Here is a 25915-nt window from a genome sequence, read left to right as displayed (position 1 = left end):
GGAAAATCTTTAGAACAGTCAGATCTAACCCTCAAAGTCTCTTATAGCCTCCCCTTTCTTCTTTGTCAAAAAGAAAGATAGGAAGCTCTGTCCAGTCTAGGATTATTGTTGTCTTAATAAGGGTACTGTTAAAAACAAGTACCTACTCCCCCTGATTCAGGAGCTTATTAATAAGACACATACATCTAGGGTTTTTACTAAGTTGAACATTTGATAGAGATACAATAATATTCAGATCTAAGACAGAGATGAGTAGAAGGCTGTGTTCTAAACCAATTGTAGATTGTACAAACTGACTATAATGTTCTTCAGACTAACTAACTTACTTACAATGTTCTAGTCATTCATAAATCACATCCTTGTAGATCTAATTAACTTAGAACATGTTAGTGTATATCTGGACAATATTCTAATCTTCACCCAGACAGTTGAGTACTATTACTAACTGATCTGAGTAGTTCTATAATAGCTCTAAGATAATAAACTGTTTCTCTAAGAAGCAAAGTACTCTTTTGTACAGGAGTCAGTAGATTATCTAAGCTTCATAATTAGTAGAGGAGAGGTCTGTATAGATCCAGCAAAGGTAACTACAGTTTGGAACTAGTTATAACCTCAGAACCTGAAACAGGTCTAAGTGTTTCTTAGGTTTGCAAACTACTACTAACACTTCATTTGAGACTTTAGTACTATTGTCTGGCCCCTTCACAATCTTACTAGTAAAGATGCTCCTTAGTAATAGAATGATTAGTAACAGTCTGTGTTTGAGTCCCTCAAGTAGACTATTACTAGCAAGCCTGTATTAGTAGTTCTAACAGTTACAGACAAGTTCTGAGTTAAAGCCAACTCTTCTGACTTTACAAATAGAGTAGTACTGTCTTAGTTTATTAACAGAAAGTAGTGTCTAATAGTGTTCTGATCAGAATCCCTCTCTATAATAGAACAGAACTACTCTATCTATAATAAGGAACTCCTTACAATTGTCTGTTCCCTAGAGGAGTAGTGTTAATATCTCCTCAGTACTGTACAGAAGTTCAAGATTTAGAGTGATCACCTTAATCTCTAGTACTTCCAGGTGCCTCAGAAGCTCAACTACTACTAAGCCTACTAGATGTTAGAACTGTAGGACTACAACTTTGTGCTGACCTACAAACCTAGAACACAAATGACAAAAGCTGATTTACTCTTAAGACAAGCAAGTCATGAAAGGAGGGAGAATAATAACAAAAATCTTATTCTCTTAGACAATTCCTGTTTTGTGTTCAAGACAATCCAAGAGATCTGACTCAAATCTAAGAATGTTGACTTTGTCACCTGTATACAGTAAGCTCTGAGACACATACAGGACCAGGTTGTAGTAAAGCAGTTAGAGAAGCAGGCTAGGAATTAGGAGGAGGATGAGAATGGACAGGTTTACTAGGAAGGCCAACTGTATGTTCTAAAGGATTAGAAACTGTAGGAGGACATTGTCTAAGCTTATTACAACAATCTGACTGTAGAACATCTAGGCTGACACAAAATGCAGGAACTTATTACTCAGAACTACTAGTGGTTAGGAATGTAGAGAGAAATCCTAAAGTATATGACTGGTTGTAATATGTACTAACAGACTAAGGCCTACTAGACAAGAGTTTGGGCTCCTTTACATCTGTATTAGATTCTAGATTACTCTTAGGAAGAAGTCTTAGTAGACCTGATTAGTAAGCTACCTGAGTCTTAGGGTTACAACACTATCTATATGATTGTTGACTGATTCTCTAAGCAAGTCTACACAGTTCTGACCTGAACAGAACTTACTTCTGAAGGTATAGTATGTATTTATTAGGATCACATCTTCTAGTTGTACAGACTCCCTTAGAAGCTCATTCATGATTGTGGACTGTAATTTGAGTTGAAATTCATGTAAGACTTGTATACACTTCTGAGAATTTAAGGGAACCCTTCTACTACTTATTACCTGTAGACTGACAGTCAAACTGAGTAAGTCAATCAGGAGATCAAGCTCTACCTCCAGATGTTTATTAATCATTAACAATTAGATTAGTCTGAATAGTTAGCTCTAGCAGAATTTGTACACAATAACTAGTAACACTCTACTATAGGACAGTCCCTGTTCTTCCTTAATCATAAGAGACATTTATACTAGGGGACAGTTCTAAACTAGAATAGTAGTTCCAAATCTGTAACAGACTTTGTAGAACAAATGTACAGAACTAGGGAGGATGTACAAGCTCTTTTGGAAAAGGTAGTACAGATTATAAAGTGGAACTATAATTAGAAGAGGTCTGTGACCAAGGATTACTAGCCTAGTAACAAAGTTATACTAGAAGCTACTAACCTGACCACAGATTGCTCAATAAAGAAGTTGGACAACAAGTACTTTGGACCCTTTGTTATTAAAAAGAAGGTCAGTACCTCTGTCTACAAACTCCAACTTCTAGCAACATAGAAGTATATACACCTAGTGTTTAACAAGGTTCTACTGTCTTAGTACTACAATCCAGGTTTTCCTTCACAATAAAGACTCCTACTACTTCTACTAGAACTCATTAGTTCTGAACTGGAATACAAAGTAGAGTATGTAGTGAATACTAAGCTAGTGTACAGAAAGCTTAAGTTCCTTATCTACTAGAAGGAATACTCAGTTGAAGAACACACTTGGGAACCTGCTAAGAATCTCACTCATACTACTAAGGCAATCCAAGACTTCTATCAACTTCATCCAGGTGCTCTGTATCAACTCTGTCTTACAGATTTCCAAACCCTACTGTTCCAACCTATACCTAAACTGCTAACCAAGCCTAATGTTCACCAATTGGGACAATTGGTTTTAGAGGGGGGGTGATGTTACAGTTCTCTACTCTCATACCTTCAGTTCTGAGAGTTCTACACTCTTCTGTACTAGAACTTAGAACTTCTGTCCCTTAGGAGTACTGTCTATAGACTGTATACATACTAACTCTTACTACTACCCTTCCTTACTTCATTATTCTATTCCTTTGACTACCCCTTCATTCTTTGTTCATTCTATAGTCTCTTACCCTTTGTCTATCCCTTCATTCTTTGTACCTTTATCTTTGACCTTCCTTTCTTTCATTCTTTGTAGCTTATCATTCTTAGTAGCTTATACTCCCTGAGTACTCTTGTGTAGTTTAGTATATATAGGTGTACAAGATCAGACTAGTCTTATAGTCTTGATCTCATCTACTCTAGGTAGTCCTGTACTCTTAGACTCACTCTATATACTCTACTCTTGTCTCACTCTCTCTCTCTGCCTGTTCTGTAAGTTCTGACTATGTTCTAGTACTTACATTCTGTATTTCTGTTGTGTAGGATAGTTGTAGCCTGAGTCCCCTTACTGAGCCTTTGAGTCCCCTCTATACTGTTACTAACAATAACTCTATTCTAGCTCTTTCTTAGATAATACAACATTTATACCTAAGGATTAACAAAAGACTCCTCTTCCTCAATCTGTTTCTCTTCTGATTCTTTATTTATAAAGTCCCCTTTCTTTAATTCCTACATTTCCTCTATAAAAGCAAACCTTTCCTTAGGTCCTATAGCTCTAAGAATTATTCTAACTCTTTAATACTAAGAAGGACAAACTCTAGCAAAGTGACCAATCTCTCTACAAATGTAACAAGCTTGATTTTTCTTAGTATTGTTAATTAAGATGTTTATTAGTTCTCTAGCTCCTAAGAATGTTTTTCTATTAGAAGTTGACCTGAAAGGATGTAAGGTTGATTAAGAATTTGTCTGTACATTTAAGGCTTTAAAATGTGTAGAGGGATTAGATTAAGAAGAGTTGTGAGCCTTGTTAGAAAGATTAAAGTGTAGACAATTATTAGATTGACTACTAAAGAGTCCTCTACATATAAGAGTCTCTCTGAGTCAAGTTTCATTATTGTTAATCTGAATTGTATACTTTCTCCATTCATTATAAGTACCTAGAACTAGTAATAGGTATATTAACTAACAGAGTACTTTAGAATTAAGAGTATACTAAAGTAAATCAATTAATATAGAGTTATATACTTTACTACTCAGTCTAGCTTTAGTCTTAAGAATCTTAAACTGTTGGAAAAAGACATTTACAGAGCAATTTCCTTACTTGAGTTACTTAAGCTTCTAAATAGCAGTTTCTTTCTTACTAGGGTTATTAAATGATTGTCCTAGTTACTCTATAAACTTTTAGAATGATTATGTACAAAGGATTTTACCCTTAGTGTCTGTGTTTTGAGTAACCTAATTTTCTACCTATATAGTAACTGTCCCTTCCTTTAGATAAGAAAGTACAAAGAGTATCTTCTTTTTACTACTATAAAAGGCTCTTTCATTAGTTAGAATATATAGTAGACATTCTCTTTTAAAGTCCTAATAATCCTTGCCTCCTTTATACTCTCTAAGAGTAGTAGTAATCTTTCCTAGGTTTCTAGTAGGAGTATAGTGTATTACTGTAGCAACAGCTTGACTAGTAGCTTCTGTAATCAATTAGGAGACTGAATTCATGTCTAAGTACATATATACACTTTACTAAGACTGTATAAGCTTGTAAGAGAGTATAGAGGAGTTTCTTAAAGGATTTAACATTGTTTCTAAGGCTAGCTCTAATAAATCAACTTCTAAAGTACTAAATACTCTTTCAAATGTTTGAGCAAGCTCTAAAACGTTTGGGTCTTTATTAGAGGCTAGTATGAATAATTATAAACAATGTCTAAGTTCTAGAGACAATTTCTTTAACTAGTTTACTACTTAGACAACTTTAATCTTTTAGTTTTAAACTCTTAAGCTACTTATATATACTCTGTTCTAAGTACAATCTAGTGACTCTTATCTAATAACACTAAATAACTGTAAGACAATACTAGACTTTCAGACTGTAAGGTTCTTAAAGGTGTTACTACTTAAGAGAGGCTCTAGTTAACTAGTAAACAAAGGTTAGGAATCAAGCTTTACAAGTAGTAAGTTAAAAAGCATTTAGAAAAGAGTGTAGCTATACAAATTGTAAAGATAACACACAAACTCAAAAGAGTGAAAGAGAGTAAAGGATAGTAGCAATTCAACCTTAAGAGTAGAGTATAAAATAATAGAAAAAGAAGTAACAAATGAGTAAGAGACAATATAGAATTAATAGAATAGTAAATTGGTTTAATAGTTCTTTAAGAAAGTAAAAGGTATGTTTATAAAGAGAGTAAGGAATACTCAAACAAGTAGTAGCTCAGCTTAAGCAAACTAATCAAGTAGTAGCTTAGATTAGGCAGATTAGACAGATTGGGTAGATTAGACAGATTAAGGTAGGAGGAGTAATTAAGCTATAGCTTGAGTCAGGGAAAGTTGAGTAGTAGCTTGGACTAGGAGGATATTGATTGAGTAGTAGCTTAGACTAAGAGTAGTATCAAGGTAGAGATGAGTTTTTTGACTCTTATGTTAGAGGAGATGTGTTCTCTAGGTTGATAGTACTCTTAAACTGTAAATGTAGACCTACAGCCCTTGATCCAACTATATTCTCAAAGCTACTAGTTAGGATTTATACTAAGAGAACAAGTAAGAATATGAGAAGAGTCAAAAAACTAAGGAACTACTGTATCTACAGACTGCTTTTTATAATAACTAAATAACAAGAGTAAAGTAAGGAATAAAACTTGAGAATAAGATCAAATAAATAATAAGGACAAATATTGTAAAGCCAACAGGTGTATTAGAGGCTAGGAAGAATTAATAGAGTATTACACATTAGAGAATATAAGCAAGAAGGTCATTACACAAAAGAGGCACAAGTTACTATATTGAGTAAGAAATAGATTAGTTACATTATAATTGTATACACTACCTCACATCTCTGTAGCTCTCTCCTACACTCAATACTAAGACAATCTTCATAAAACTTTGTAGAACAATAGATGAGATGTTAAGGATCATGAAAATCCAGTAGTAATATTAGTTTTTCACAAAACTGACAAAGATATGAAGAAAATGAAATAGGCCTAATCCTGTAATCCTAACACAAACACAAACAAAGATGATACATGATGAATAGAGGACATTATAATAACATTGACAGTACATTTTACTAGCATGATTCAACAGTTTTATTACAAAAGTAAAAGTGGAAAAACTACTAGTAATACAATTCAAATGTGTAAAAATACAAATTAATAATGAACAAATTAATAACACACACATTGTTATTAAATATAGTATTAACTATACAAACAAAACAATATGAATGAATTACAATTACACTTTGAGTGTAAGAATATAAAACAAACTACATGTATAATAATACAAATACAAACAGAACAAATAACAGAACAAACACAGAACAACACAGTATAATAAAATAAACATACTATGATACAAAACAAACAATATGACATGAAAAACAAATGAAACAAAATCATATCATATCATACTATATTATGGACAAGAAAAACTACTATCATACAAATGATAAAACATTATAGTAACAACTATAATAGTAATAATAATAAAACTATGAATGAACAAATGCTAAAGAGATTCTGCAGCTCTCTTAACAATCAAAATTGAACTTACAATCGATTTATTATATTGAATGTAACAATAATACATTAGACAAATATAACACTTACAGTAGACTTAATATACAAAGCTAGTAAAACATTTACATTACAAATATAAATGATATCAACAAAAACAATAGACAAACACATGTCAAACATTATATTAGCCTGATTAACTAGTATAAGTTTGAAGGGGAGTGTTAACATTTATTTTGGATAAATGTATCATATGTCTCAAATACACAAATGTCTCACAAATATATGCTATTACAGAGACATGTTTTCTGAGACATACATCTGAGATATACAATATTAGATAGTATATATATATTACTTTAATTTATAGATAATGAAGCTTATCAGAACATACACACAGTCAGCTTGTATTAACACCTACACACTATGAGTAGAGTCTACTAAACCTCTACTTGTGTGACTTACTCTTAGTATTATTGTGAGTAGTGTACAAACTTACAAACAAATGTTTCCTATTGTTTAGAGAACTTTACAACCTCAAAACACTAACAACTATATACAGACTGATTCACACAGTAACCCTTACTACTATTCCTTTCTACCTTATTTCCCCTTTCCTTTGTCTACCCTTTCATTCTTTGTTCATTCTAAGGTCTCTTACCCTTTACTCTTTCATCCCTTTATTATTTGTTTGTATATCTTTAACCTTCTCATTCTTTATTCTTTATAGCTTATCCTTTCCTGAGTACTCTTGTGTAGTTTAGTATATATACATGTATAAGATTAGACTAGACCTATAGTCTTAATCTTATCTACTCTAGGTAGTCCTGTACTCTTAGACTTACTCTATATACTGTTAGGAATTGTAAAATACAGTAACTAAGTTTGGAAAAGCTTAACTCAAGACTTGGAACCAAGTAGTTTATATACAAAACCCTATTAGTTACAAGTCTAGAGATTAGCCAGATTAACTAGGCTACCTTTGTTGTCCTACTTAGTAAGAACTCTAGCTCAGCATTATTAACCTCTAATTATTACTAATAGGTGATCAATCTATTAGTAGAGAGAGGGGACAGGAAGGAGTAGGTACTAAGTTAGTTAGGAAAAGGTAACAAAATCTAAAGACAAGGTCTTTATCTCTCTAAGGTTAAACACATACTCTAACACAGTATTACTTAATAACCTTAACTAAAGACAAGTTATTTGGAATGCTTGTATAGAGAGGGGATCTAGAAAGAGTATAGTGTCTAGAGTAAGAAGTATAAAGGAAAAGACTAGGAGAAAACCTGAAGAGATAAAAGGAAAATATTATACTTACTTAAGGAGAAACTATATAGCTAGCTAGGAACTCTTTGTACAAAGACAAAGGACTGTTAGAGCTAGTAAAGAGCTAGAGCCAATACTCTGAAGCTCTATACTTGAGGAGGACTAGTACTAGTGAAGGAAAGGGAACTAAGAGCTCTAAGGAGAGACTACAGGAATGTAGTCTCCTTTATACACTTTACTCATACAGATAGGAAAGTAATGAAGTTATAAACATAAGGACTACATGAGGACAACATGAGGAATATATGAGGCAATCTAGAACTTTAGTTGTAAGCTTTATGATTGAATACAGAAGTATAAAGATAAGGCTAGAAGTTAATAAGGATAATTGTCTCCTAAACTAAGTCTATTAAAGAAGACTTAGGGAAAGATCTAAAACATTAGTTGTCAGTTCTAGAGTGTACACAAAACAGTCTAGAACTTTGGTTGTAAGTTCTAGAGTACAGCCTTTTATATTACAAGAGTCATAAGGAGTCATTAGAAGTCATAATACTCTACCTTATAAGAAAGTATATTACAAACCAGTATACAGGAAGTACAGGTTAAGTCAGACAGAGTTATAAGAACAATAGAGAGCTCTACTTTATGGGAAAAGTATTACACAGCTTACACAGTATAACTAGTTAGAAGGACTTATAAGTAGTCATTAGAAGTATGAGAGAAAGTATAGAAAACATAATAATACAGTAAAGGAGTCATTAGAAGATTAATCTAGAATACAAGAAGACACAAACTAGTGTTAGCAGATTAATAGAAGACACAAACTAGTGTAGCATATAGTCTAAAGGATTAGCCAGCTCTACTTTATAAGAACAACAGTAAAGAGAGTTACTAAAGTCACTAGAGTAACATTACTCTAGCAAAAGGTATATAAGGAGGCCAGTTTGGCCCTCAAAAGATAGTTTTATTAACTTAAGTTACCTAGTACTTGGAAGTACTCTACTATCAACCTACTAGGCTACACTTACAGCTTGACTAAAGCAGGACTCCTCTACCCTCTCACTCTACAAGTCTACAAGTCTTACCCTTTATACTCTATTCTGTTACTATTCTTAAGGATTAGGACTAGTAAAGTGAGTATATCTTATATATACTCTATACTTGTCCTACTCTCTCTGTCTGATTAATCTACAAGTTCTACATTCATTCTGGTGCTCACATCCTGACCTTTCTGTTGTATAGGATAGTTGTAGCTTGGGTCCCTCTGCTGAGCCTCTAGGTCCTCTACACTATTGCTGACACATAGAAGAGAAAGAGAGAAAGAGAGTAAAGAATAGTAACAAATGTGTTTTACAGAAATAGTAAGAGAAAAAAAAGTAAGAAAGATAAAGTAATAAAAAAGAGAGAAATAATAAAATAGTAATAAAGTAGTTAAAGTAAGTTAAGAGTTATTTTAAAAAGTATAAAATAATAGTAAAAAAGGAATTAAGACTTTTAAGAACTAGTCAACTTTTAAAGTACTTAAAAAAGCTTGAGTAATAGATTGAAAATAGAAATACTAAAGTATAAACTAAGTAAAGTGTAAGTTTAGTTTAAAATTACATTTGTAAAGAAGTGTGTGTGTGTATAGTAAAAAGCTAAGTTACTCTTTAAACTAAGTAGTAGAAAAACAAATTATAAGAGTAATTGTATAAGAAAAATTCTACATAGTCTGACAGGCTTTAGACACTCTAGAGACACCTAATGTCCTTGTTTTCATAAATGCTTTTCTAATAACATGCCTGAGAGTTTCAATCAAGAACACAGCCCAGTTCTTGGAAAACACAAATATATTACAGTATTAGGCTCTAGCATAAGATCTAAGCTCATCTTTCTGATTGTTACAGCCCTAGAATGCAGGGTAATATTTTCAGATAGACAATGACACAATTAACCAAACTTCATCCATCTCATCTCTACATCCAACATTTCAAACCATTCAAGGAAGCTCTCTGTGATCCTTGTACAGTCCTCTTAGGATTAAAAATCATCCTACTTCTAATGTAACAACTACAGAGTAAAGCATCTGTTGTTCATCAAAATGCCAAACCAATCAAACATCCTGCTAGTATTGTTAGAATACTATTTTCCTCTAGGCATGGGTTCGAAACATAGCAGGGAAGACGAGTATGGCAAAAGTTTGGAGGAGAAAATTTCAAGCAGAAATCATAAAGTTTTCAAACCATGGTTCCTATCACTATCATAGTTGTCCATACCACCGACTTCTTTGATCAGAGAAGACAAACCACTGCCAAAGAATTTTGTGTCTCTTAATATGACATGGCTAGAAGGTTACAAGTTGTAAATTTGCCAGAAGGTGCCAAAACGGTGCTTCCTTGAAATTTAATTGACAGGTGGGTGCGTGGAACGTCATGGTTTGTAATTTCGAACGTTTATTGTTCAAACGGCACAGGCACATTGTCTAGGCCTTGCTCCTTATAACGTCCTTGCTTCTAGCAGAGGAGGAAAGGCGAGTAGAAACTGGCGAAATGAGTCGGACGGTTGTCTGAGTAGACTGGGGATGGAACGAGAAAGGTGGGCGTGACACTTGAAAAGGTAACGAAGGAAATCGTGACCGAGCATATCATTGCTATAGCGATCGCATGTGTGACGAAGAAAACTCCATGTGCATTCCTATCAATGGAAGCCGGAAGGTCGAGCACCTGGTGGCTAATATTGAGGCACTGAACATCTTGCTTTCGGAAGGAAAAAATGGCATTTGGAAAGCATCTTACTATGCGAGCCGGGGTACTTACTACTACTCTCATAACATTATTGTGTATCTTCACCGTTGGGTCTAGTATTGTGTTATGTCAATGACGCTCGGGACGGTGAGTGGTACAGATTTTTCATCTCAGCTCACTAGGATATATGTATTAAGACTCACAGGCGTTTGAGGCAGCATACTCTGCCCTACAAAGTCTTCTTGTTCAGTCACATTCGGCTCGCCAATATATTTACCTGCTTCCATACGCATAATGCTCTGGATCCGGCCCTGTGAATCCAAGTAACTTGCAAGACTATATAATTTTAATATTAGTCGCAAATAGCTGGGAGAATTGTGTCCATTTGTATAAGCATATAGATCTCACCAGTTGACCTTAGGGGGTGTTAAGCTGCTGTTGGTGTCGAACGGTGCTTTATTTTTGTCCTTGCATTGAGTAACCTAATATGACACTTTACCAGTACACTGTGGTGGAGACTCCGATGAGTAAATTGGATTACAAGAGGTGATAAAGATTTTCCGACAAAATTAGTTCTGCTTAGCTATCAAGACAGTCCTCGTAAGAAAGATTGGTCGCGAGTATAGGTGATATTTCCGCGGCCCATCGAATTACGCGCATCACATCCCACACCTAGAGCTTTTGAACAGCCCATAAATTGGTCCCCTGCTATGTATCTCTGGATCAGCTCAGCTCTCTCCTCAGACACTTTGCAGTTTTTAGCCTGAAATGTCATTCGCACCTGCACCACCTCCTTCAACGCCACTTGGACGTTACCGCGTCCTCTCCCCTCTCGCGGGGGTCCGAGTCTCTCCACTCCAGCTCGGCGGGGGCAACATCGGTGACCAACATCATAAGATTGGCATGGGCGCGATGGATAAGGAATCGTCTTTCAAGCTACTTGATGCGTACTTCGAAGCGGGAGGAAACTTCATTGACACTGCAAACGTCTAGTAAGTACTTATTCTAATTCACAGCAACACATAATCAACTGACCGTTATGCTGATTTCAAGTCAATCTGGAACATCTGAGTCGTTCATTGGAGAGTGGGCCGAGAAACGTGGGATTCGAGACCAGCTTGTCATCGCGACAAAGGTAAGGCGCCTATTTTCCCGCATTATACTGAATAATTGAATGTATTTTCGGTAGTATACAATGATGGACACAGCGTTTACCGAGAACAACCTCGGTATCAAAGTCAACTTTTACGGTAACAACACTAAATCAATGAGAATCAATGTCGATCAGAGTCTTAAGAGACTTTGTACTCATTACATCGACATTTTTTACATCCACTTCTGGGACTTCACCACGTCCGTTGAAGAAGTCATGGATGCTCTGCACAATCTTGTCTCTTCAGGAAAGGTTCTCTATCTCGGGATCTCCGATGCACCTGCTTGGGTCGTCGTCCACGCAAATATGTATGCGAAACAACACGGAAAAACGCCGTTCGTGATATATCAGGGTGCATGGAATGTGATGGATCGTAGTTTCGAACGTGAAATTATCCCAATGGCGCGTGCACACGGTTTGGCCCTTGCTCCTTGGAACGTCCTTGCATCTGGTCGATTCCGGACTGACGCAGAGGAAGAAAGGCGTGCAGCAACTGGAGAGAAAGGCCGCACCATTCTCCGAGCAGAATGGAAGCGTGACGAGAATGAGAAGAAAATGAGCGTGGCACTTGAAAAGGTAGCGAAGGAAGTCGGGACGGAACATATCACTGCTGTGGCGATTGCATATGTAATGCAGAAGACGCCATACGTGTTTCCTATTATTGGAGGTCGGAAGGTCGAGCACTTGATGGCAAACATTGAGGCTCTGAAGATCTTGATTTCGGAAGAACAGATGAAGTATTTGGAAAGCATCATACCGTTCGAGCCGGGTTTCCCTCATGACATTATTGTGAGCAACTTTTATCAGATTTTGGCGTTATTTCTGACTGTGGTCATCGAAACAGGGAGATGGTACCGGTCGACCAGCTCTTACAGCAAATTTGGTACACGAAGATATCTGGCCCGCCAAGCAGGTTATAAAGCCGGGCAAAGCCTGATTGCGTCTGGGTAGGAATCAGTGATGACTTGGCAGTGGTGAACAGTGGACCACGTTTTCCGCACCTTACATTCTAAATTTACTATGTTGTCGAGGCCTGTTCATCATATGTGACGTGTATTTGATCGTTATGCGTGTCGGATGTGTGCTACTTCTTGCATGCACGAACGAAAGTGCGCAGGTTCTGTTGAAATTGATCCGTATACACCTTACGAGCGTAGTGGAGAATGCTCGACCCAACAGTTCAAGTAAAGCAGTGAAAACATAGGACACGCAGGAAAGCGTAGTTTGAGGTACAAGAAGCAGAACAAAGTTGTACGCCCGAGGATGCATCTGTAAGCATGCAGGTTACAGAAGTCGAATAGAGAAAGAAGTTGCAACTGTCGATCGCGCCGATCACTCGTTTTGTGGGTCTACGCAAACGAACGTCCGTTGCACGAATCGTATCAGATCTATCACCTCATCATTCTCATGACTGTAGCTTGGTCCCTTTCTGTGCTCGATGAGTGTCTGTTGATCCAAATAGCACAAAATCTTGTCGAGGACAAGAGCACACTTTATGCTCTGGGTCTTGTCAACAGACTTTGCAGCACCGCGGCTCGCCATGTTTTATACCAAAGGATCTCTGTTTCATCACGCTCTAATCTGGAGACTTTGCGAGAATTTATGGACAATAAAGTAGTATGTATGTCTTCTTTTCTCAAGAGATATACATCCTCGTGTATTATCAAGAAATCAACTCAAATGCATGAATAGTACCAGACGATCGCTTAAGAAACATGTTGGCCTCTTCGCTGTTGCCCAGGAATGTAGAATATGTACGAAGCTTTGAATTAACCGGTCAGACTCTTCCAATAAATGTTCATGGATGCTGTCGTCTTTTGTTTCTAATTGTTGGACACCACAATACACTGCAGGATTTATTTTCCCTGGACCGTATTTTAGACCCATCAACGATGTGCTCAAAGAGATCCTACCAAAATATACAAAACTGCGTTCATTTGTCTGGAGACCAATGTTTTCCGACACCGAAGCTGCAATGGCCGTCGTGAATCTGCTACCGCAATTACCTAGTTTGGAGATGCTATCGATCAAAGTACCATTCTCTATGCCGCCCATTCCGGAATCTGCTTCTGCTAGACCTGCTCAGAGCCTTGAAGCCATTACAGAAGAAGATGAAGGACTAGAGGGTGATGAGCAGGCTCAAGGAGATCTGGAAAGTCTGGATAGAATCGAAGATGAGTCCGATGCAGACGGAGAGGATGCAGAGCCTTTCGAATATAAACCGCTCGAAGTGATTCTGTCTTTTAAGCTCTATACGTTCCTTGCTTATACTTGCATCCAGGATGACCCAGATGAAAGCGCTAAGACAAAACCCACTCTGCTCTGCCCGGTTCCTCCGAAGGAGCTGACACAGCTTCACAGTCTGATTCTTGCGAGCCCTACACCTGAAGTCCTTGTACCTCTACCAGACGTACTGCGAGCTTTGGAGCACCCACTCCATACTCTTTGCCTGGAGGTTTGCAGCGTTTCTCCGAAACGGCAAAATTATTAACTGATGTTTTACTAATCCCTACAACTAGGATGACTGCGGATCCGTCACGCCTGGGATATTGACTTCTCTACTTCCGGTTTCTCAGGAGCTGGAACATTTCGGATTGGGAGTAGCGTATTCGCTGAAATATGACGATCTATCTCCTTTTCTCAATGAGCTGTCCAAGCTTCGCAGGCTCGACCTATACCACTATACTGTACGGTTCGCTGTGCAAGAACCCTTCATTGATAATGACTGATTATCCTTCTGTTTTCGGCCTTGATCTAGCAAAATTTCATACCCGGCACGACTCTCCCTCGTTTACGCGTCTTGGAATCATTTAAAGTGAGGCATGCACATACTGCTTCCCGGAAGGAAGTCTTGAACATGTGTGTTTGGATACGTCGGATAACTTCATCTTCACCGCTCGCCGTCCTGGATGTCGCATGTGAGAATCCAAGGAACTGCCAGAAAGGATATAGGAAGGGATTATTAGGACATGCAATCAGCCACGATGGTTTAATCGATCACCTTATCTCGAGACATAGGGAAACCTTACGAATCCTAAGACTGTCTAGCGCGTATATTGGGAAGCGTGCGTTTAGAAAAATGTTCGGTAAAGAAGGAGAAGGCTTTGAAATACTTGAAGAGGTGGATATATGCGTCAGAAAACAAACTTTCGTATGTCTAACAATCATGACGTTTTCCGTCCTCTTCAATAGACTAACCTCTGCACACTAATATAGGAAATGTTTACGAATCCAATGAATTCCACGTCTAGATTACGAGAAATACGGTTCACAATCGTCAATCTAAAAGAAAGCTCTATGCCAAAAGTTGACAAAGATTTACTAGAAAGGGCTCAGGGTAAAACATCCTTGCGAACTGTGCTCATTAATGGACACGGATATAAAGTAGGTACTCAATGCTTTATTAATTTAGGTTTAGCTTAGCAACCCTGGTAGGGAAAGTGGATTGCTCAATGTGAAGACGATGGATCACAGCGGACTCCACCGAAGTTGAACGCGATTTTTCATATTTCGGAGGTACAATGTGAAGAATAATGAGGACTTGGATAAGGTGACAGATGCTTGTATATGTATGTTGGATGATACCGCACTTTCTGGAAAGGAATTGCCTAGGCGATTTATTCGGAGTGGAGTTAAGACTTGGAATGAGTAATATCCGTCTGAGTCATCAAAGCACAGATTCACGGGATGATTAACTAGGCAGAACCTACGGGATAAACTCATGTGAATACAGAATATAACGAAAAGTGAATGTTTACTTATTAATATTACGAACGGGCGTTGCACGCATTGGAATTTTCGTTTCAATGAAGCGTGACTATATGTACTTGTGACAGCTTAGTTCAGCGTCACGCGTACATCACACACCCGGCACGCTCCGTACGCACTCGTTTCGCCGACAGAGGTGAACTTCGTCTGTCTTGACTTGACCAATAACCAACTACTCCTCACAATCAAATCACAAGAAAATGCTCCCCGTTCGCGCCATAACATCTCGCCGCATTCCGAGCCTCGCTCGCCTCACGCTCGCACGAACCATCTACCAAGAGGGCGCAACAGCGAAGTCTAAGGAGTTCTCGTTCGTTTCTCTATCACATTATTCTTATCGTCATGTTTCATCTAAACGTCTTTTTCGTCACCATGTAGGAAAAAAGAGAAGGCACACGAAGGCATGTCCTACTCTTTGCTCCCAACTTCAACGAAAATCTGTGGACAAAGGAATAACAGATGGATTTTCTCTCTAAATATTCAGATCAATATGTTAAGCAACACGAGGCTCTTCAGTTGAAGAGGATACGTGCAGAGGTAAGTATCTTCTCAATTAACTTACATATAAAAATGGTTAACTAGCAAAATCTTCCTTTGAAAACGCGGAGTAGATCGAGCTGAAGAAGGCTGAACTTGTGCGTACACCCTACCTCGATTTGTTGATCACATAAATTGAATTCTTCGCTCCTTCTTTTTACAGGCAAAGCTCGAGAAGGAGCATGCAGAGCTCGAGAATTCGAAACCGACGTAAAATGCGCGAATGGCTGGGCGTCAGATCCTCGGTCTGGATTCCCGTGAGCATTTATTTATTCGCCTTTTCCCCATCGTCAGCGATCTCACTGGCCCCGCTGTATTGTTTGCTGGTATTTCCTGGGGTTAATTCATCAGATCGGACGTTCATGTTCCTCGCATTGCATATTATTGCACGAATCCCGGCGTATAAGCATCAACTTAAGCAGTTTTATAAGCTTTATTGCGTCTTGTAACCTTGACGTCGAAATAAACAATCAAATTCTTTTTTTATTGTCGGATCTGCTGATTGATTGTACAGCTCAAAGAACGTTTGTTCAGCATTGATGCTGTGTAGTGTGCCACTCGGCGTAGATGAAAGCACTCTGTCTGATGTAAGCTGTAACTCAATTAACACCTCTCGACGAAAGAGAGTGCGCCAACTACCCTATTACAATCACCATAGGACACGACGTATCTACATGTGAAAGTTCACAAGGGAGAAAAATAGACTGATTTGTAAGTATATGAGGGTGAGGTGAGAGACAAGAGATGCAGGATGTGCAATAAGGGATGTTTTTCGTTTAGCTTGCCTTCTATCTATTTAATGAAAATGAAAATATGTATCGGAGTGAATGAGGAAAGTAATACGTGAAGAGTAATAAACATAGGGATAGGAGTATCGGTATGTCATGGAACTGAGAAGAGTGATGTGCGGTGAGACTAGGGAGATGTTGAGGGTAGAATATTGAATAGCGAAGGGTAGCAATACATGGGTGCGATTATTTGATTTGACGAATCCGAGGTGAATGACCAAGACCAAGATCGAGTCGAGCGAAGGGCGTCGATACGTGCAGGTGATGAGAAAAGCTCCGAATTCCAACCAGCCGGTCATTGACAAGTTGCGAAATCTACGAGAAGAAATACTTGCTATCTTTAATCTTCTGTACGTCGAACTCGCCTTTCTTCGGTAGAGTTGGAAGGATATCGACAAGGTTAATGAACCGGGACTCGTACTCTGGTTGTTTCTGCGCTGCGACCTCTGCAGATTCCGTAGGTACTTTCGCTTTCCTTCCTCGTCCCTTCTTCTTTTCCGTTGTCTCTACTCCAGATAAGGATGAGGATGGATGAGTTATGGCGTGTTCATGGTCCTCAACAGCATCAGGTTCCTCAGGAAGCGCACCAATAGCCTTCGCAACTTCCTCATCCGACTCCGCTTCCTCAACCTCATTCGCAACATTCGCAGCAGCCTTCGCATCAACCTTCCCCAACGCAACCAAATCCGCTTTACTCAACTTCACCTTCGCAAGCATCGACTGACTCCTCAACGAAATCAACGGAATCTGATACTCCTTATACCTATCCAAAAACTCCTGTCTCAAACGTTCAAGTACGTTCGACTCGTGTAACGCAATGAACGTCTCTCGAATAATCTCGTTCATCTTATTTATCGAGCCTGCGTGTGTCCAATATGAATCATGTACACTCGCGAATGTTAATCCAGCCTTGTTACATTCCAAAGCCGTGAGCATCATATGCGTTGCGTCGAGGGAGTGAATGAAGTTGGGTGGGAACGCGCTGGCTTGTTTCGATGTGTTCACTTCGGAGGGAGCGTTAGGGTCGGAGATGAAGACTGTTTGGATACTCGTCATTACTTGTTTACGTTTTGTTTTTCTGTAAGGTTGGACGATGGGTAGACCTAGTGGAGTCGTCCATACTACACTTGTCATTTGTTCCTTTGGTAATCGAGAGAAGGGGAGAGCGCGTGCTTGTTTGAACCGAGTGATGGTTTTGTCGACGTCTTTCCATGCCTTTTCGGCTTTTTCGGCAGCTTTCATTTCTCGTCGGATGTTCTCTTCGATAGCAGCGTCGATACGCTCTTTAGGGATTGACTTGGCGATGAGTCGAGCGCAGACTGTGAGCCAGGTTTGGATGGCTTTTGCTCCGGAGAATAGGTCGCCGATACTGGCGATGACGCATTTTGCTAGGTACGCTGAGGCGCCCCATACTTCGTGTGCAGCGATATCACCGCGGTCTTTTAGTTGTCTTTCGATCTGCTCGCGAGCGCCGACGAAGGTGACACCGTAAACAGTAGTCATGACTGTTTGCTTGACGACTTTACGTGAGACCTTCCCCTGTAACATCTCAGCGTACTTATTCCCCGTCTCGATATCCTGTTTGATCTTCAACTCGACCATGTCTGCGACGTGTGTATACACGTCAGAAGGTTTATCGGTGATATCCAAGTTCACCTGTCGGGCACCCATCGCATCTCCACCCAAAGCAGCGTAATGTTGCAAGCCGTTACATGTACCGTCCTGATGAACAGGTAAATTCGATTCGTATCCTTCCGGATCACTAGATTCGAGAGCGTGATGCAGTTCCTTGCAAGCTGCTAAACACTGCCAAGGATCATCTGCCTTAACCCACCACTGGTTACCCTCAAGTGGTCTCTCCGCGCTATCGATGATATCAGCCATGTGGTCCGTAACGAATTGTACGCGCTCCTCGAAGCTGCCTTTGTCGAACCCTGAGAGGTTTGCGAGGTGGATTTTTAACCAGCGGAGACCTGAAGTACCGAGTGGCTTTTTCTCTGCGAACTTCATTAGTCCTCGACTTAGGTCGTCTCCTATGTGGTTTAAGTGTGGAGGGATGGGGTAGGCTCGACCACGGAAGTCGATGTTGTGTGGGAAGTACATCGTATCAGCAAGGAACTAAAAACAAAACGCCCGTCAAACACAACATTCAACAACAGATAAAGTGTGATTTTATGACTTACAGAACGAGCAATCTCAACCTTATAATTCACACTACACCTCGTCGAATGACTATTCGCCTTATTCGTCTGCCACTGTTTCCAAGCCATCAAATACCTCGTCTTAGCCGCCTGATCCGTATCATAATTCTCCGGCCTAACAGGTTCGGGCTCTAGGTAATTCGCTTCGGGGATTTTGACGAATCTGTCGCCTGAATTCCAGACTTGTAGGACTACGTCGAAGATTTCTCGGTTGATTACCCAGGGTGTGCTGCCTAGGACGTCTAGGCTTGCGAAGACGTGTTCCATGTGACCGGCTTGGGCGGCGTGTCGGAGGTAGGTTAGTTGTTCTTGGGTGTCTTTGAGGCGCATGACGGAGTCTACAAGATAAAATAACGAAATTAGAGAGGTTCAAACCTCAGAGAAGAGATAACTTACTTTTGTTATAGATGTACCCGCCCTCATCGTGGTTGATCCACGCCTTAGGCTTGACCAACATAGGTAAATGCCGAGGATGTAAAGTCGCCCTGATATCATCCTTCTGGAGCCGTTCAGCGACAACTGGGTTGAGTCGAATCACACCGAGCCTATGACCGCGTAGGTACTCATAAGATTGGAAGAAGGCTGGCTGTTGTTCAAATCTAAACGTGTACAGTTAGTTAGCAAACAGACGTATGACACCGAATGGAAGGGGGGGAAAAGTGATTGTCTGACTACTTACATTTCCTCCCCCGTCCTTCTATTAACCGCCGTCCTCGTCACAGTCGCAACATCCATCAAACAATCAACCAAAAAACTCGCAACCCTCACCCTAATCGCATGCGTCCAATCACTCGCCCATTCCTGACTATCCTCAAAATGCTTACTCGCAGCCTTCCTCCACTCTCTCAACTCCTCATACGCACGTCTCGTGAAAAAACCCGAATCATTAATCCTCCCAACTCCACCCCCACCAATCCCACCCCCACCAGCACCACCTCCTCCTCCACCAGCACCAGCCCCACCAGCAGCAGTCAACGAAAACGAAGACATAACAGGTACATGCACGTTATTCTTCTTAAGAATCTGAGCTTTATACTCCATTTCGATAGCTTTGCCTACTGTAAGGAGTGCTCGTGCGGTTTTCATACCTTCTGTTACACCTCCTGTGCCTTGGAGACGCATGAGTTCGAGGATTGTGATTAGGGAGAGCTTGGAGGGTTTGAGGAGGGAGAGGAAGGGACCCATTCGCATTTTGGTGTTGGAATCTTTCCTTGAGGGGCCTTTGCGAAGAAACCAGCAATCAGTACATTTTACACAGATAATAATTAAGAGAAAGAGTATAGAGTGTACAACTCACCCACAGAAGCCTCATCACGAATAATAATCTCAATCTCCGCAGTCAACCGTCGCTGCAACTTCTCATGCCAATCAAACATCCATTTCTGGAGTTGCGCAGACATGAGCTTTTGTTCATTCCCTACGACTTCTTCAAGTTTTTCTGATTCGTGTTTGAGACGCTCGTTAGCGAGGTCGTAGACTGATGCTTCAAGGAGTTTTTGACGTGCTGCTGTGTCATCGGGTAAGAGTCGGTGGGCGTAAGCGACTTCTGCGAGGTGTTTTCGGAGGTTGGCGATGTTGAAGGGTGTTACTTCTTCTTGTGTCTTGATTGCTTCGGCGGTTTCTGTTGAAGGGTCTATTGGACCTTCTGGTAGGTCTGTCGCGGTGGGTATTACGTGCTTAAAACCCTATCTGAGCATACCATGCAAAAGAATACAAAAAGAGTCAGATACCTTCAAAACTTTTACAGGCATCACCTCCGGGACACCCTCTAACGGATCATTCGCGATTTCTTGTGCTTGCCCGAGATCATTAATGACGTGCTGTAAGTTCAACTCTGCTGCTTCACGACATAGTTCCTGGATGATTTCTGAAGCATCAGCCGGAGTGAGTGATCGGTCTGCTACGACGCTGACGACGTTGATTTTGCGCTCCATCATACATTGTAACATGTAAGATGGGTCTTTTTCGTTGTAGAGACTTGAAGTAACGCCCATTCTTCGTTTACTGAGATAACAAGCGTGAGCGAGTTGATTTTTTTTTTTTTTTTTGATGGGTATAAATAGATAGGAGGTAGAAAACCTACCTCAACCAGATTTTCATCATAACTGCATACGTTCCATGACTCGGTGCTACAGCCTCCCAATTCGATTCCATGCCGTCATACAAAAGCCAAGCTTTCTCTAACCATTCTTCTCTATTATCAACATCTCTCGTACGCGCCATCTCGAGATAAGCTTCAAGGAAAAGATTATACAGACGAGGTGACAAGACAGCTTCGCTCGAAGAGCCGTTTCGCAAGTTGTCAAAAAGGTACTGAGCACGGTGGATGTCGTAACAGTCATGCAAACATGCATCTATGATAGTGAGAGTTTCTTGAACGGGAGAACCGGGGAAGATCATATCGTTTGCTGGGGACGACGTGTCACCTGGTACGGGAGGAGGTAACAGTGTGTAGGTCATCCTTCGCTGCAAAAAATCATGGATACCGTCGGAAAGCACGCTGTCGGAGCCAGTAGCAACCTTTTGGCTTGCTTGTGGGCTGGACATCTGCGCTGCGTAGTCCTCTACACGGGGCGCTGGCGCAGTCGCCAGAGCCTGCGCAAGGTTCCGTCTCGAGGGCGTCGAGTAGAGACGAGCTGGCCGAGGTAGGCTCTGACGAGAACAGGACAGTAAAGCCGTCCCGAGCTTCCTCGGCGTCGAGCGCCGTGCTAGCGGGATCATGTTTTTTCTTTCAAATGGACGGAGTACAACCAGCGGCGAGCAGACGGGTCGTCGTGGTCGACCTTGAAAAAGAAAAAGAGTGTTTGACCAGCAGAGCCGTTGCAGACGAAAAACTTGGGATTGGTAATACCCATATCAGGCAATGTCGATCAGCACGTGGAGCTGTGTCAATCATCACGTGGCTGTACTGATTCGCAGCGCAGGACAGCGTTGCGGCGTTGATAGAGCAGACGCTACTGCCTGCGTGTATCATATACCTTAACGACCTTACGCTATTACTCTCTTCTCTTAATCATCATCCCAGCCAGGGAACAGCTGCCCCTTGTCAGATCTATCTCATGTCCATCTCATAACGACACCTCCACTAATGTCCCCGTCATTCAGATTCCAGGCAGAGCCTCCTCCTATTCACCTCGCCTGCCTATCACGACGACGACACCTCGTTTCCTGCTTCCTGTGGCTCAGTAAATAAGCTTTTTACTCTTGGCGTTCGCAGATATATTGCGGACGTATTCTTGCTTGACTGCACGTCCCATTCTTTGCCCCCGAAGGGCCCCACCCACCGAACACTACTTGCTTATCCAGTCTGAAGATACACGCCACACTCGATATTCATGTCAACCCCTTCGCCACTTTCAACTGCTACGGCTGTAACGACAAAACCTCAAAAATACACAATCGTCGTGCGGGATGAGGAGTTCACACTGCGCAAGAGTCAGCTCGAATTCGACGCGTGCGTATTCCCCTTGTCCCTTGCTCCATTGGGAAACACACCTAATTAACCTCCTTTCCCTACAATTTATCAGACCAAACTACTTCACCGCAATCTTCTTCGGCTCATTCTCCGAATCAGGCAGCACAACAATCTACGTCGACCGCAACCCCGACCTCTTCGCAATCATCCTCGAATACCTAAGCGGATACACAATCCTCCCACTCGCCGAACGTGCTCTACCACGTACGATGGACATGCGAACCGCACTCCGTAACCTCGCTGAAGACGCAGCGTTCTACGGACTTTCTCGGTTACACGCGCAATTGACGACTCCACGTCAACCGGGTATTGATTTTGCTTGGACGGGATTTTCGGGACGTGTTGTGAGGTTTGAAGATGTTTTGCAGGGGAATTTCCCTGAGAGTGTGAGTTATACGACTTCGGGACTTTGTTCGTTTGATTGTGGGTCTGTGAAACCTGTTATTATTTATGCGAGGAACTTGGCACTTAAGTGAGTGAGCCTTTCCATCCCGCTCGTCAACCGCATATACTCTCTCTCCCTCCTCCTCTCCCGCCTTTCTCTTCCTCCAACTAACTAACATCCATTCACTCCAATCAGACTAGTCGGCAACCTCGACCTAGACAAATCCGGCCGCCCAGACCCAACAGACACAACAGCCTCCTACCGTCTCTCTCTCCCCCCATCAACAAAACACCAACTCGAACGTCAACCCTACTCCGCGTTCGAGTTTTGTGATTCTGACCCAAACGGCTTGATCGTCTCGGTCTTACCTGATTCTCGACTTCATATCGACGGGACTCGATTACGGTTTGAACATTTCGCATATTGGTGGAGGATGAGGAGGGTACCGGCGTTTGTTGGTGTTGGAGCCCGCACAGACGACGATGAACGGGAAGCGGAGCGGGTGTTTGACCGTGCGTTCCCTGAACCGTTTGACGAATCGCTACCTATACAAATATCTGGACCTGCTGCTGCTTCTTCTTCTTCTTCTTCTTCCTCTGCAAGAGGTGAGAGAGGAGAGAGAGGGGATTGGTACTGGTCAACGCAGAATGAATTTACGTTATGGGGAGATGAGTTATTGTTTATCATCACTGCTAGAGGTTTCATTGCTGGTACGTTACAGTTACATGTGAAGTTGCTTGATGTTAGGGCTAGGACGAGAGCTGGGATCGTGGAGGGGTTGAGGCCTTTGGTTAGTTTGGGTGATTTGTCTGGTTTTGAGTCGTTTGATTCTGTTTCTTCTGTTTCTGATATGGATACCAATACCAATACCTATACCAATACCAATACCCGATGTGTATCATAGGATAGATAAAATATAGCTACGCGTTTGACGTATTGTACAGTACAGATATTCAGAAGTTAGAACCATGACCCGCTGTGAATCGCATACATACTTTCAAAGTTTCATTCAAGCTGATCAACCTCCTCCTCGTCCTCTTCATCCTCATCCTCCACACCCGACCCAGCCAAGTCCTGCGTAACCATCGCAACAGCAGCTTCCATAGCTGCTTTACTCATCCTCAGTGGCATGGCGCCTGGTCTCAGGAGCAGGTGTCTTGCTGGGTCGAGGTCCATTTCTTCCGTCTCTTCATCCTCATCCTCCGCCTCCTCATTCTCATCTTCGCCGGATAGATCAGCTTCCTCTTCGGCTTCCTCCTCTTCGTCATCCCCCTGTTCACCCGCTTCATCCACCCCGCTATCGTTATCACTTTCGCTCGTCGGTTCGCCCCCATCTGAATCGCTTGGTGCAGAGTAATCTTCGTCGCTTGCGTCGCTCTCTCCATCATCGTTCGCCACTGGGACGACTTCTTCCTGTAGGTCGACGCGCGCTTTGCCTTTACCTTTACCTTTACCTTTCACATCCACACCTTTCGAAGAGGTACCTGTGAATGGAATCTGCGTCTGTTTCGAGGTCTCGCGAGGTTTCCCAAAGTAGTGTTTATATTTGCGTATCCACAAATTAACGTTCTCCTGTTCACGGCCATCGATCATCGCGAACTCTATTTCTTCGCATTCTTCTTCCTCTTCCTCCTCCGCTTCACCATAATCACTCCCTACTCCTTCCCCAATCACATTCGCATCCGAGTCGAGTGAAAGTGAAAGTGAAGTAACCCGTCGCCGAATAAACACAGAAAACGTCCTCCCCGTCGCACTCAAAGTCTTCACACCTCCCAACCCCGGTACCTCACTATCCATCGCCAAATCCTCAAGTGCATAAAACCCACACGGACGAGCGTTCGCCCATAATATCCCTCTCGGTAAGAAACAGAGTGAACCTTCCTTTGCGCCGAGGTATGCGTCTACGTACGGTTCGCCTGAACTTGACTTGAATGCTTGAGAGTGCGAGTTCTTCTTCTCGGCGATGTGGAGTTCGATTTGTGAGGGGAGATGGGAGAGGAATTCTCGTAGTATTGGTAGGGTATCGGCACCCTTTGGATGTGACACCTGCACGGCACCAGCACCAGATGTTGTTTTGAGCCCATCTTTCCCGCCAGGAACCGTCTTATCAACGTTGAACGTCAACTGCACTTGACTAGCCGCGTCAGCTTTTTTGTCATACGTATCGGCTGAAATGAGCGTCACAGCCCATTGCTCTTTGTTCTTGTTCTTTGCGAGGTTGGAGATCAGAAAAGCGCGCTTGAGAGTCGTTAAGGGAATGCGAGCCTCGAGAGATCCGGTAGATGGATTCGTTAGGCGTATCGCTTCTTGTGTGATTGATATATCCACTTTCTTTCGAACGGGCGCAGATATCGAAAGGGAGTGTAGCGTGTAAAGTGCCTCTGTATCAGCCATCCCATCATCTGCTCCTAACGCCAACTTTGGTTTTTTACTTGCTGAGCCTCCACTTCCACCATTCGCCAATGACCCATAATCTCCATTAACGCCATCCTCCTCCATACTACTACGAACACGCTTCTCGCCCGTCGACGGCTCGATCTGCGCTAACCGCGCCTGTAACCGCGTTTGCCCACTCTGCCATGCATTTGCATGCCCAGCAATTCGCGGAGGACATACACCGCCTGCACAGAATCGAACGAGCGTATCGAGCCTCTCGCGTGAGAAGATGTCGAAGGTTATCAAGAGGTCACTTAAGACTGAGGGTAGTGACGCGGAGACTGCATCGAGATAGGGTGTTTTTGAGAGTATGCCAGGGTCCATTAGACTCATGGTATGAGGCTATGAGTCAGGATATATTTTTTTGCTGGAGTTGTTTAACTTGTTATGGTTGTGTTAGAACACTGGAAACGCCGTGTTACTATGAACACATGAAGATATGCTTTGTGAAGGGGCCAAGGCTAATGAATAGACTCAACATGTTATGATAAGTGCTATCTGGTATGGATATATCGTGCAAGAGACAGTGGGAATCAAGATACAAGGGATGGCGTTAGATGGTGACGGTTAAAGGCAAACAATGGCGCAGCGCGACGCGTTCTAAACGCGTTCAGTACACGTGCGGAATTACAAATTCTCGGAAGCAAAAAGTAAATAAATTGGCTAAC

At 41.5% G+C, this 25915-nt stretch overlaps 5 protein-coding genes across 5 annotated transcripts; 3 read left to right on the top strand and 2 right to left on the bottom strand.

Annotated features, from left to right (window-relative positions):
• Nucleotides 1–11272: 11272 nt before the first annotated feature.
• On the top strand, nt 11273–12608 carry FOMMEDRAFT_81407 (arylalcohol dehydrogenase; the record flags this gene model as incomplete). Its single annotated transcript, XM_007264842.1, has 3 exons — nt 11273–11496; nt 11558–11639; nt 11694–12608. The coding sequence occupies 3 exons, from the start codon at nt 11273–11275 to the stop codon at nt 12606–12608; spliced, it is 1221 nt and encodes a 406-aa protein (XP_007264904.1).
• A 1024-nt stretch (nt 12609–13632) lies between these two features.
• FOMMEDRAFT_166791 (uncharacterized protein) lies at nt 13633–16455 on the top strand (the record flags this gene model as incomplete). The annotated part of the gene is made up of 13 exons (XM_007264841.1): nt 13633–13887; nt 13939–14112; nt 14177–14344; nt 14416–14808; nt 14874–15041; nt 15093–15173; nt 15499–15570; nt 15623–15735; nt 15804–15865; nt 15910–15962; nt 16037–16060; nt 16126–16219; nt 16314–16455. The coding sequence occupies 12 exons, from the start codon at nt 13633–13635 to the stop codon at nt 16174–16176; spliced, it is 1614 nt and encodes a 537-aa protein (XP_007264903.1). The 3' UTR covers nt 16177–16219; nt 16314–16455.
• Nucleotides 16456–16696: 241 nt separating this feature from the next.
• Nucleotides 16697–21729, bottom strand: FOMMEDRAFT_145727 (DNA/RNA polymerase). Its single transcript, XM_007264840.1, has 7 exons — nt 21035–21729; nt 20682–20955; nt 20249–20627; nt 19631–20171; nt 19348–19550; nt 18934–19289; nt 16697–18868 (listed from the first exon to the last, which is right to left on the bottom strand). Exons 1-7 carry the CDS (start codon nt 21670–21672, stop codon nt 17066–17068), a joined length of 4194 nt encoding a protein of 1397 aa, XP_007264902.1. The 5' UTR covers nt 21673–21729; the 3' UTR covers nt 16697–17065.
• Nucleotides 21730–22053: 324 nt separating this feature from the next.
• On the top strand, nt 22054–23715 carry FOMMEDRAFT_166789 (uncharacterized protein; the record flags this gene model as incomplete). The annotated part of the gene is made up of 3 exons (XM_007264839.1): nt 22054–22405; nt 22479–22898; nt 23007–23715. The coding sequence occupies exons 1-3, from the start codon at nt 22287–22289 to the stop codon at nt 23713–23715; spliced, it is 1248 nt and encodes a 415-aa protein (XP_007264901.1). The 5' UTR covers nt 22054–22286.
• A 101-nt stretch (nt 23716–23816) lies between these two features.
• FOMMEDRAFT_154303 (uncharacterized protein) lies at nt 23817–25580 on the bottom strand (the record flags this gene model as incomplete). Its single annotated transcript, XM_007264838.1, has 1 exon — nt 23817–25580. One exon carries the CDS (start codon nt 25578–25580, stop codon nt 23817–23819), a length of 1764 nt encoding a protein of 587 aa, XP_007264900.1.
• Between the last annotated feature and the right edge of the window lie 335 nt (nt 25581–25915).

Source organism: Fomitiporia mediterranea, assembly GCF_000271605.1.
Source record: "Fomitiporia mediterranea MF3/22 unplaced genomic scaffold FOMMEscaffold_4, whole genome shotgun sequence".
In the NCBI taxonomy this organism is placed as follows: domain Eukaryota; kingdom Fungi; phylum Basidiomycota; class Agaricomycetes; order Hymenochaetales; family Hymenochaetaceae; genus Fomitiporia; species Fomitiporia mediterranea.
This window is presented reverse-complemented; position numbering and strand designations above follow the sequence as displayed.